Below are 12,498 nucleotides of genomic sequence, written 5' to 3'. Positions count from 1 at the left end.
ACCACCACACGCCAACTGTACTTATGCGGCATACAATCTTACTGAAGTGCAAGCACTGACTCATTGGCTTAACGTGAGATTGTTTGGTTCGCAAAGTAAACAAGTTAGCAAAGTTAGACAACTTTGGATAAAGTCACTTACCTGCTGCGTGCACAAAGTATGCCAAATATAAATCGAGTTCCTTAACAGAAACCCCTATATGATGCGGCTGTACGCACAGCCCTGGGTTTGAGCACTGTGGGGACTTTACAAGGCGTTCGCCATCAGTACTTTCAAGCGGAATACCTTTAAATAAAATCACCATAACAAGGTCCAACCTCCAGACCTTATCTGCCTGGCGTAAGCAGTCAATTCTTCTCATCTTGCCCTTCTGGTCTGGATTGGAAAGAACACAACATGGAGGCTTTTTCCCTGTGACAGTTAGAACAAAATCCTCCCGGTACTCAGGCCTGATGTCTTTCCGTAGCTTTGCCAGGAGCCTGGATGCCCATTTTTGTTTGACCTCAGGTTTTTCGCTTAGTAATTCATCCTTCACAGCTCTCTCTTCCTCTTTTGACATGCGCTTCTCATGTTTCTTGAAATATTTTCGCTTTCGAGCTTGTAGGTTGAACCATGTGTATGCAAATGCTCGGACATGGGGAAGAAGTGCTTCAATGAAGGGATGAAATTCATCCTGGAAGGAATTGAAACAAAGAATTATATTAAAGAATAATTGTCATCATGATAATATGTTCATTTCCGTAATATGTCACCATAACTTTCAAGCACCCAATTAAAGTTGTCAGGACTAAATTCATGCAATGCCTACACTAAGCATTTACATGTTCTTTGCACATCTTTGACAAAAAAGGGGGAACACAAATATATTCAAGCAGCCAAGTTTTTGTGGTCACTAGGCCGCATTTTAAACAAAATAAAATAAAACCATTTAAAACACAAATTCTGAAAATGTCCTGACACACCAATCCCAGAAATAATGCCTTCTAAAATCCTATTGGAAAATGTACTTTGGATTAGGATGTAGGATTGTAAGGCTCAACTCACTGACTTTACAATAGTTCCATATAAGTCAACAGAATGACTCCAGAATCAGTTATTTGAAGACTGCAGTAACATTTGCAGTTGTAATCTTAATCCAATTTCAGTGAAGGGATAGCTTTCTTTGCTCTTTCACTCTGCACATGAAGTGGATAGGGCAGCATATACTGTACACACCAATTTGGCAACATTTGAACATCTGGATGCTGATTGCTATTGGGATGTGAAACCTGATGTAGAATAAAAACTTTCCCTAAGATATATTTTTAAGTAGCAGTCTATAATTATAATTAATAATATTTAAATTAAAGCTGACTACTAAAAAAACAATCTGACCTGTGATTACTGTAATAACAAAGAAAAATAATACAATTTCCCATATGTTCCAAGCATATGTAGTAGAGTGCAGTATTAAAATATTAGAAATACTGATATTTGAGAAATTTACTTAACCTTTACCTTTCAAACAAAAATAATATATACCATACTGTGGCTTGAATGTACTGAGTTACGTTTTGTTTTCACTGAAGAAAAAAATGAGAGAGAGAGAAATCCTGACAAGCTAGAAGGCTTGTAGGCAGATCATGTAAGAAATAAATAAAGAAATAAATACCTAGGTTTGCTACAGTTTAAAACAAAATATTATTGGGGTGGAGAATAAATCACTGTTATGGGAAACATTATCTGGCCTAATGCATACTATGTGTCCTTTTTAAAAAATAGAAAAAATTAATTATTTCAGCATTTCTCTATGTCAGTGAATATATTGCAAGAAAGGTCATAGAGTAAACTTTTAAATAGAGCCACGTACATTGCAAATGCTGCAAAAGCCACAGAAGTCACTGGAAATATATTATAAATGATTTTAAATTTTAGTTCTATGCATGCAAGTAGTACAAAATGTCTGATCAAAACACAGCTAAGACAGGTTAGGATTTCCCTTAGTGAAGCTATTTGGCCATTTATAAGGCATGCAATTACTTTCTGTATATGCTTTCTCATATGGAAGAAAACACCACATTCTGCTATGCATAAAAATATGCATTCTTATATGTGAAGGCAATGACAGATATGCAAAAGCATCGGCAACATCATTTTTAGTTCATGGTAATAAAACTTCTTACTCTATGAGATATGTAATTATATCCATAATAAAAATATTTCCAGAGTTTAATTTTGAGAGAGAGAGAGCATCCTTATTAAAAGTTTTAGTAGGTCTCTGAAGATGCCTTTTCTGTTCAAATAAATGCAGAGGTGAAAGAAAACAAAATTTCAAAAATATGCTATATTAAAAACTGTCATAATTTTGACCTCATGTTAGGTTCCCCTTTGGCCTGTAAATGGTTAACCACTGGATAGTTTGATACCCAAGCTATAATAAATAGTGTTATGTTACACATTTCTTAGCAGTAACAGAAAATTTGATAAATATATTGATAGATATTGAAGGAATAGATTTCAATATGGATATTTAGATGGTTTTAACACATAAAATAAACATTTGAGAAAAATACCACTTCCCCTTGCTCTATGAAAAGGAAAAACTGTTATGTATTTCAAAGTCCATTGATTACATGTAAAGAAGTACATTGTTACATTATAATAATGTCAGTTGCAATAGATAGATCAAGTCGGGGGATGCACAAACAGAAGTAATCATACACATCTGCATGGAGGGCGGAGGACACAAAAATATCATCAGTAGTAGAGGCTGCAACTAAGGGCAAACCAAACCATGCAAGATACAGTGCACTTTGAGGCCTTTCTCACATGCACTCAGAGACACACTTTCAAATGGCCCAAAACACCCAAATTCTTTAAAAGGCCTTTCGGAATGCTTATCTTCTGTAACTCATGGAACAGTCCATAAAAGGATTCATTCCAAAATAAATGACTTTGTCAATTTTTTATGTTTTTAAAACAAATCTTGACTTCATCTTGAACACTATTTTCAACAACCTATTAACTAACCTTGTATGGCTGCAACCTTTCTGAAGCCAGCCTTCCAAACTATACCTCCTTTACTCTATTCTAAAGCGGCATCAATAGTGCATGCTTGGGGGAGAGGGAAGCAAGGCGGCGGGGGGGGTCTAAAAGTCTCAAGGAATTGCCTTACAATGTTGATACAGTTATGTGGTTCGGCATTGTGAATATAAGGGCTGTTATTCAAATGGGATTTCTCAAAATGGTGCATGAAAGGTTAATTGCTCAAAAAGAACAAAATCCCAACAAACTTTTAAATGCGTGCTCTTAAAAAAATCAAAATCAAGTATCCAACATTTCACTGTGAAGTTATCAGAAAAAAAACCTGAGAACAGAACCACAGTTGAGATCAATAACAGCTTCCTATTTTGCGTTACAATGTTATTTGCACCTAACTTACTGAATCACCAAGGTTTTCCTTAACAAGTTTTAGAACAATCAGCTATGTCCACACTTTACTCACTTATAAAGAGTGAAAGAACCACTACCAAAAGGAGGCATGGGGTTTTCTCTCTCTCCTAATTTAGGATTAGAACTCAAAGTTTTCCTAAAGTTTAATTCTACTGTCCCTTTGAACAATCACTGTGCAGGCTTCCAGCATTTGTGAAAACACAATAACAAAAGTGAATTTGTAATCCTTTCTGCTGTCCCTAAATATTGTACTCCAAATATTACCGTGCCATAACTGCGCAGCTAAATTTTGGATCATGGAACAATAATCTTTTTTTATGTATGTTTGTAAATGGCCAAGCATTTTTGAATGAGACAACGCTACAAAAAGGAATCTGAAGCGGCTGTCCCACTTTAAAATAAAATTGTTCTATGTTCTAGTGATCTTTGGAAACAATACATCTGCGCTGCTCTATTTGAAAGTTAGCCAGCTCTATATAGAGTGATAGCATTACTATTTCTATAAACCACAGCCCAAAGTCTATTTGCCTGTTCATCTATGATGAGCTGTTAATGTCAAGCAAAGACAGTGTCTGATAAACAGCAAGTAGGTAAACCACCTATACAGAAGGGGGCAGGCAATAGACAGGTACTCTGCCCTAGTCTTCAGTTCCATTAGCTGGGTAAATGTGCTTTATGATCAAGTTTTAAATCACACTCTACACATTCAAAACAGTCACAACTTTTGAAGTGTTCATACTAAAGCCTTTCTTAATGAAGTCTATGGCTTTGATTCAGCTCTGTATGCAGAACTCTCCTGGTCAACTCTGTAAAGATTCCTTTGAATCCCTAAACTACATTTCCAGATATGCAATGAGCTGAGCATGCTCCTGCAGCCGCTGCCACTGTGTTGGTTATAGTATACAAGAAAAGGAAATCTATCTGAAATCTTCATAATGTATGGCTGGGCCTACCGAAAATGAGAGCACGCACATGTAGTAAGAGGGAAGGAAGGAAAAAATGACTGGGTTTTTGTGTTGTTTTTGTTGTTGTTTTTAGGGAAAGTCTTTGCTATCATAATAAGTAAATCAACAAAAGAGAGACTTGGGTCAGAGTTCTCCAAAAGTAAGAAAAACTTTTCACTGCAGCTGATCTATGAAAGCCACACATTTTCCGGAAGTTCCCAAACACATTCCAATGTATACACTAGAGGTATCTTCTACCTACAATCAACGTGAACCCGGTTAAGTGGCATTTTGTAGTAGTATTTTGGTTGCAATAACCACAAGCCAGGATGGGGGGGATGGGACTTTGGCTGCTACTGAGCCTAACTTCAACAGTTATCCGTATCTGAAGATCATCCTGAAAAAAATAGTTAATCCCTCTTCCTCCCCCTTTGGAAGATACCCAGATGCAATCAAAAACCTAGACAAAGGTAGGAAATAACCCTGCGGTCTGCGCCCCAAAGTGTTTCCTCCTAAAACCATCACCCCTCCTGCTAACTGAAGGTGTGCAACTGCAAATCCATGCCAGTCAGAAGGGCTGAAATAGGAAGGGAAGAACTTTATTTGAATTTCAGAGAAACTTTCAGGCGTCATTGTTTGAATGGGAGGCAACAAAGTTCTAACCACTATCGCCTTGCGCTATGGAAAGAGGAGGGAAAAGACGGCGCTGGTGTATTTATTTATTTATTTCAATCTGAGGAAGCTTTATGCTTTTAAACCCTGGAAATAAATTCGCAAAAGACGGGGGAGGGGAGGGAATGTTATCTGAAGATCGGGCGCCGCAAAAGAGTTGTCTTTGGCCAGAGGGGGTGCCAACCCGGGGGAGGCGGTGCTGTTGGAGGTTAGAAAGAAAAGTTGCCCGAACTCTTTAGGCGCAGAAGTAGCAGCAGTTTCCCAGAACGGACTGCATGTGTAGGAGAGGCGCCAGGCATATCACTCTTCAGACTCGGGGAAATACAATCAGAGGGAGAGCTGGGGAGACGCGGGATGGTGGGAATCACATTTGAAATTATTTGCAACCCACGAGGAAGCAAACAAAAGGGATCGAGCAACTTTCTGCGAAAAGCAGCAACTCCCTTCCCCGCCTCCTCTTTCCCCAGGCAGGACGTGCAAACCCAACTTCCCAAAGGAAACAACCTCAGGCAAATGTGACACCCGAGCAAGTGACAGGGCGCGCTAAAGGCAGCCAAGGAAGGCAGAGCTGGGCTGGGATTGCCCTTCGGAGCCTCTCAGGAGGTGGGATGGCTGCAATGCACTCCGAGGATCCATCCTGTGCTGTGGGAAGGAGGGTATTAAGGCAGGAGCTGCTGCTGCTGCAGGAGCCAGGAGCGCAATGTGGATTACTTAAAGCTCGAGCTATCCATCAAAGCCCGGTGCAATGCATAGGAGGGCAAGAGCCAGGCATAGGTGCAATGCATCTCTCTAGCTCTATGTCTCCGCCTGGGACTGAAATACAGAGGGAGAGCCGAGCGGCTCACAGGCAAACGCTCCAGCCGCACCACAGACCTCAGAACAAAAAAGTGTGAGAGGAGTTTAGGGAGGTAAAGCAATGCAGCGGTAGCAGTCGAAGCGCGGGGAGGGGAGGGGAGAGAGATGCATGCAGCCCGCAGCTACTTAATGCTGCACTTTACAAAGAAAACGCAAAGCCTCTAACTGTCTCTGTGTTGTGTTGTCCAATTTCCATGCATTCATCGCCTCTCGGAAGCACAAACAGTGAGTATTGATTTCAGATGACCAAGCATGTAATGGGGTTGCAAGACTGCTAAACACGTGCAGATCGTCCTAAACACACACGCGCGCGCGCGCGCACACACACACACATTGCATTTCAGCACGAACGCCCTCCCCGCCGCCAGCCAACCACCCCCTATCCCCAACACAAACACTCACACACCCCAATATTAATTAAGCCCTTAATAACTAGGCGCCATTAGCCATGTGTCTATACAAATGGCCGTGCAAGAGCAGGAATGTAATCTAAGGGGAAAGAAAGTTACTTTCCGCAAGCTGCCTTTCCCCCTCCCGCCCTCTTCGCCCCCCATCGCAACGCACATGCCACCCCCAGCACCCCCTCTTCCCCTCCCGCAAAGGAATCTAAAGAGCTTCTTACCTGGGTAAGACAGAGAGGAGAATACATGATTGCTGTGGGGGGTTTTGTGGCTTGGAGGTGTGTGAGTGAGAGGGAGAGAGAGAAAGGGAGGGAGGGAGAGAGGGAGAGAGAAAAGAGAGAGAGAGAGAGAGAGAAGAGGGGGGAGAATCAAGCCTGCTTCTTGCTTTCACATTTCCAACTCTGCTAAACTGCAGCCAGCGCTGATCAGCTCCATGAGCTGAACTTTAACCCCGCCTAGAGTTTCCCTACACTACACACTATACATGTCTACTGTACCCAGGCGTTAAAGGCATAGTGCACACTTCCCCCGCTTCCAGCTGCAGCGGCGGCGGCAGCAGCAGCAAGCCCCAGGCTCCAGCTTTCCCGGGAACCTGCCAGTGTGCCTCCTGCTTCTGCTCCGCTCTGCACCGCTCCACCAGCAGCAGCAGCAGCAGCAGCTCGCTCGCTCGCTGCCTTGCCCGGGGGAGGGGGGCTGCAGTGCTACTGCTCGGCCAGCCCTCCCTATCCCCGATCCTTGCTCTCAGTGCATTACTGGGTAACGCAGTCAGGAGCCGTTTGCATGCAGGGCTCCCGAGCGGCTATAGGCTATACAGGATGTGCTTAAGCAAACAAAACTACTTTTCCACATTGCTTTCTCTCCCGCTCTCCCCTCCCCCACCGACTCTCCTCCCCCCACTTTCCCCAAAGACTTTCAAGGAGATCGCTTTAAGGACTTTTCAAACTTCCATCATTAATCTCATGCAGAAAGATCTTGACCAGAAGCTTTCCAAAATATTACAGTAGCAATATCCATAGAGCATATAGATGGGAAATCTGCTTATACACTGTCACTCGGACTCACCCCCCACACACACACACACACCCTGTACACACTCTTCTATAGATTGAAAGATAATTCATTATGCATCGTACATTCGAAACGTTTAATGTTCTTTTTATAATAATCATTCCTGAGGAGGGGTTTTCCATATTGTTTTGTTTAAATATGAAGGCTAATAACACATTCATGCCTGATTTCAGATAATCATGTACATATCTGCATGGTGCAGGGACACATATTGTAGTTAGTGGCACAGATTTTTAATTTTCACTCTTTAATCCAAGCGAGTACAATTAGTAGCTGAGGACCAAGCAAATACATTCGTTCAGAGCTTCCCAGCTATCTTGAACACTTGCTATCTTTCCCCCCTATCTTTTACTTAGGGCACTTAATAGCCAAGGGTGCTTATTTTACTAAAAATGCACAGCTTCATGACTGCACTGCAACCCTCAGACAATAAAATTACTACTTAAAAGTGCTTCAACTTAGAACTGAGCCTCCTGTCCTTTATTTATCTTATAATGCATTGTTTTGGCACAAGATAAGGTTTGGTTTTTGGGGTTTGGAAAGTTGCCAGTCAGCCAACTTTTTCTTTTATTGAGTCTTATATTTTCTCTCCCGTCTTTCTAAATCTCCTAAGTGGAGACCTCTCTGGTCTTCCTTAAATTTCCCAATAAGCTGCAGCCTGCAGACACATCTCAACCATTCATAAAATTTAAAAAAGCAAAATAAAACACCCAAACAGGAAGAGGCTATAACGCATACTGCATGCAAATCTCTTTGTGAAGTAGAGACTTAGGTATTTCCAATTTATGAATGTTATGAGATTTTTTTTAATGATAATTTTTAGAAGAAAATCTGTCATCTATACTTGTTAAAATGTAGGCCAGAGTGGCTACATTTCTTCTGTTTTTTGTGCTCTGGAGGCCCATCTTTTTCCCCAGTTGCTTGATCTTTTGGGAATTACAGATGTGTAATCTAAGCACAAAATTAGCCTACATTTTCATTCATCTTTTTTTTAATACATAAAAAATAACAGCACTGTACCTGTCAGCGAAATAATGACATGGATATACACCCAGCTAAACTTTTCCTGAGATCTCTCAGCTTTCCAGCTTTTCTTGACAGAATTTTCTGGTTGACAGTTTCACAAAGGAGATAAAACATTAAGAAAAATTGGAGCAAAGTACCAAAAAATGTAAAGGCTTAACATTATTTATGACTTCAGATTTGCTCCCTAGCAAGTTACTGTGTCTTTCTGCATCCAAGTGTAGCTAGTGCTTCAATTCAATATATGTTTGTCCATACCTGCATTGTACTTTCTACATCATTGTATGCAATATTTAGGGCCTAGTCCTACAACTAACGTATCACATAATAGTTACTGCAAAGTCCTGCATGTGTTTGCCCACACAGAAGCCAGCCAGTCACTGTATTTGGCACCATGTAGAGGATTTGGCATGTGTGGCTGCAGCACTGCCACCACAAATACACAAAAAGTGGTATTTGTGGTCTCTAGCGGAATACTGGATCCTACATGGCAATGAATGCACACAACTGATTAACCACAAACAGATAACTTGGCACGCACAGGTTTTTCAAGCACTTTCCTTATAGTGACCAGGAGTTGTGTAAACTGGTGCATAGAGCTGGTATATTTGGCTTTATATATGACCCATATGCTAATAGAATATATTTTAGCAACAGGGGGCAATTTTTTTATTATTTTTAAAGTAGGCTTCAATACATTCAAAATAAAACTAGTTAATATTAATATCTTCTACCATGGGCGTTCAAACTTTAAAACACACACCCCTAATATACAAAAAGGACAGGGCAGGAGAGATTCGCCAGTGACGCCGGATCGAGCCCTTGTGTGCTCTTGTTGCTGGCAGACAGCTTTGCTCTACGATTTCCAGCTCTTTGTGGTTAGCAATATTATCTTAAGTAACTTTTGGCGCCCTTCGTAAGACTTTTGGACGTGGGATGATTGTTTGCGCCCTCTAGGCAGACGTTGCATCCAACTTCAGCACCGAGCCTTTCACATCCGCTCACTCCTCGCCTCCCCCTCCCCTCCCCCTCCAGCAAAACCTACACAAAAATGCTCTCACATGCACACACTCTGTAGCTAGGGACATTCAGAAAGGGAGAAAGAATGGAGCGGCGACGGAGTAAAAACTGAAACATAATCCCCCCCCCCTTAGCTTGAAAGAGGCACAAATTTTGCTTAAAACAGGAGAAAATGTTTCTCCAGGAACATTCCACCACTGAGTGGGGTGGTGGGGTGATGTCTCCAAGTGCAATCACCGTCCTGACTCTAGAGTGTATAAAGAGATTTTACCAAAAGCCCGGGGAAGGGAGGGTAAAATACACTTAAAGGCGATCGCTTCATTAAAAACACAGCAGACAAAGATCTGACTCAAGCCAACATATCTATTGGAAATGGGAACTTCAAAAAGTGCTATAGGCTGCTACCGTGAAATGGTATATGTCTGTGTGCAAAGACTTTCTGCCATGATCTCTCCTATCCATATTCTCCCTGGCACGTTGCCCGGCATTGCATTTACAATGTTTTATTTGCAGAAACTTTTACCTCGCCAGCCTCAGTGAAATCCTCTTAGATATATAAATTACGTCGCGAAGGGTTCACTTATACGGACCATCTTGAATATATATTAGGAGAGACTTAACGGGAAATCGCATTAATATGATTTAAAAACTTTTTAAGGCTCGGATCTTTAAACCACTTCCTCTGGATTAGTTTTGTCGTTCGAAAATGGGGCTACTTCAGAGCAGAAAACACTTCGAAGGATCGCTCGATGAGTGATCAACTCTGGACTAATTATTAATGTTCACGCCACCCACCCTCCCCCCTCAACTTCTTTTACTTTAAAGTCACTGTTCCTTGCAATTTATTTTTGGGGGAGGGGGCGTTATTTGCCTTGTCTCCTAAAGTGATCTGGCAAAAACCCGACTCTGAGTCCTGACTCTTGAGACAGTGCACTATTTGTATACAGCACCCAACGTCAAGGGCAAGGCTTCCAAACAGCAGCATCGGGTGGGCAGCCTCCACCCGCAGCGTTTCGAAGAGCCCGCACCATTGCTAGCGGCTCCAGAGAAAACTAAAGGACTCTACAGGCTGAAGGTTGGGATCTTTAACACAGTTAAAGGTTATCTGCAGTTCTGATGCTGTCTGCAGAACTGAGAACTAGTGTCCCCTAAACTTCAGTGAGGCGCTCCAGTCCAGACAACAACGGGCCAGACTTTCCAAGTTCCAACTCGTCGTGAGCCTTAGATCTCCTACATCTGGAGTTTCATACAGGAAGCGGGGAGAGAGGAAGGTATATATCACGCACGCGCGCGCGCACAGGAACACATACGTCTCCAAAATCCCATATGTGTCTCTCTCTTTACTGTCTCTTCCATATAGCCCTGAGTCCTCTAAGTTTCCACTCCTTACACACGCAGGTTTCAAACTTTCGGTACGATCTAGACAAAATGAAACACCTTCTTTCAATCAGAGAGTTTCAAGCGCGTACTTAACACTACCCCTGAAATCTATAGGGTTTAAAGGTGCTGGATCGTGGGCGGACCCCACTGTGCTAGTAAGTAAGTAAATGAATAAAAGGTAATTCCTTTGGGGTGCATACTTTAAACATATACCCCTATATCTAAGTGCACCCACTTAGATGCCAGTAACTTAAGATTCGAGTGAAGCAAAGAAAAACCGCTTCTAGCCGAGAGCTAGAAAGAGAGTTGAGCAGGGCTGTTCCTCAAAAAGCTTTAAAGCTCGCCGTTCTAAACACACGTAGGTAGAAGTACTCCTATTGAAAGATGGTTTACTTCTCGTTAACATGCTAAGGGTAAAAGTTATTTTTTAATCCTCGACTCTTAAAGCACGTATAAATCTTGATGCGACAATGTTCTCCATTAGAAAAACAAGCATCCACCTATACCGGCAATAACATGATGATGATGATGATGATGAAGATGATGATCTACCCTACCAAAAGTCATAAAACGAGCAGAAAAGTTGCGGAAAGGGCTCGTTGATGCCTCCTCCTCCCTTTCTCCTCCTCAACTGAGTATAAACGGGACAAGGTTGTTGCATTAATTCTCACATTGTTTCAAATATACAGTACAAGTACAAATTTGAACACGATGCTAAATCAAATCAGTCGAGCTAAACATGTTCTCTAAAAGGAAAACTATTCTTATTACTTGTGCTTCCTTAAACATCCAAAGTTGTTTCGATTGTTTTACTTTTTAATATATTAGGTATAACAACAACTTCCAACTCCCCCTCCGTGCGCTGAGTCCACAAAAAACGTAAGGCGGGACGGATACAATTTATTCTTCTCTTCCCCCCTCCTCGCACTTGGAATATTTCGAACGTTACAACATCCAGTCTGGTTTCTGATTGGATAGAGCTCTTGCCCATCATAGAGCTTGGCTGCATTGATTAGAGAATGGGTTTGTCAATTACATTCCAAGTCTAGACACTTCCTTTTGTGCTGGGCTGGCTGCCGATCCCAGACGTCTTTTTACAGAGCTGAGCACGTACATTAATTTTTTTTTTTCAACCGAGCAAGCGCTACGATGAGAGGAAAAAAATCTGTCAAGCTCAGCGGTTTTCTCAGATCGCTGGGGGAAGAAAAAAAGGACTAGTGCACACACAAAACCCACCCACCCTGCCGTTATGTTCTGCATATTGCACTCACACGCTATCACAGTCAAACATTATTTTGCAGCACTGTAAAAAGCTTACAAAAGCAAACATCTGCAATACAGCAGCCATTAAAACCTCGTGTTACGCATATTATCTTTCTTTCAAAGCATGGTAATAGAAGGCTTACGATGCACCACGTACCACTGCAATGTATACACAGTACGTGAGAAACTTTGAAAGGCTGAGACGATTAACTTCAATAGTTATCACGTGCTCCCCCCCCCCGCGCATGCAAAATGAAAATAAACTTGGAATTGTTGAAAACCCGGAAGAGAATCAAAAACGCAGCTAATTCGTAAACTGCTGGGTAGGATTTCAAAACAAAACAAAACAAAACACCCTTCCAAATCAAAACGATTTGGGATGCACTCCCTAGTCTCTCTTTTTTGAAAGCGATCCAAGCCGGGCTGGCTGGATTCTCAGA

General features: G+C 41.7%; 1 protein-coding gene across 10 annotated transcripts in view; it reads right to left on the bottom strand.

Moving 5' to 3' along the window:
* The window catches only part of NFIA (nuclear factor I A), a 708,337-nt gene that overhangs the window by 466,251 nt on the left and 229,588 nt on the right, over positions 1–12,498 (bottom strand). For 5 of the 10 annotated variants that reach the window (XM_053243547.1, XM_053243546.1, XM_053243554.1 and 2 more), the window contains one exon: positions 142–673. In XM_053243547.1, coding sequence (XP_053099522.1) covers positions 142–673 — 532 coding nt within the window. Of the gene's footprint in view, positions 1–141; positions 674–6,525; positions 6,992–8,392; positions 8,480–12,215; positions 12,446–12,498 lie in introns of those variants that run through there. The other 5 variants (XM_053243550.1, XM_053243552.1, XM_053243553.1 and 2 more) reach the window with 4 other exon arrangements.

The sequence above is a fragment of the Hemicordylus capensis genome, chromosome 4, assembly GCF_027244095.1.
Source record: "Hemicordylus capensis ecotype Gifberg chromosome 4, rHemCap1.1.pri, whole genome shotgun sequence".
Lineage (NCBI taxonomy): Eukaryota > Metazoa > Chordata > Lepidosauria > Squamata > Cordylidae > Hemicordylus > Hemicordylus capensis.
Note: the sequence above shows the minus strand (reverse complement) of the source record. Positions and strands in the feature narration are given on the sequence as shown.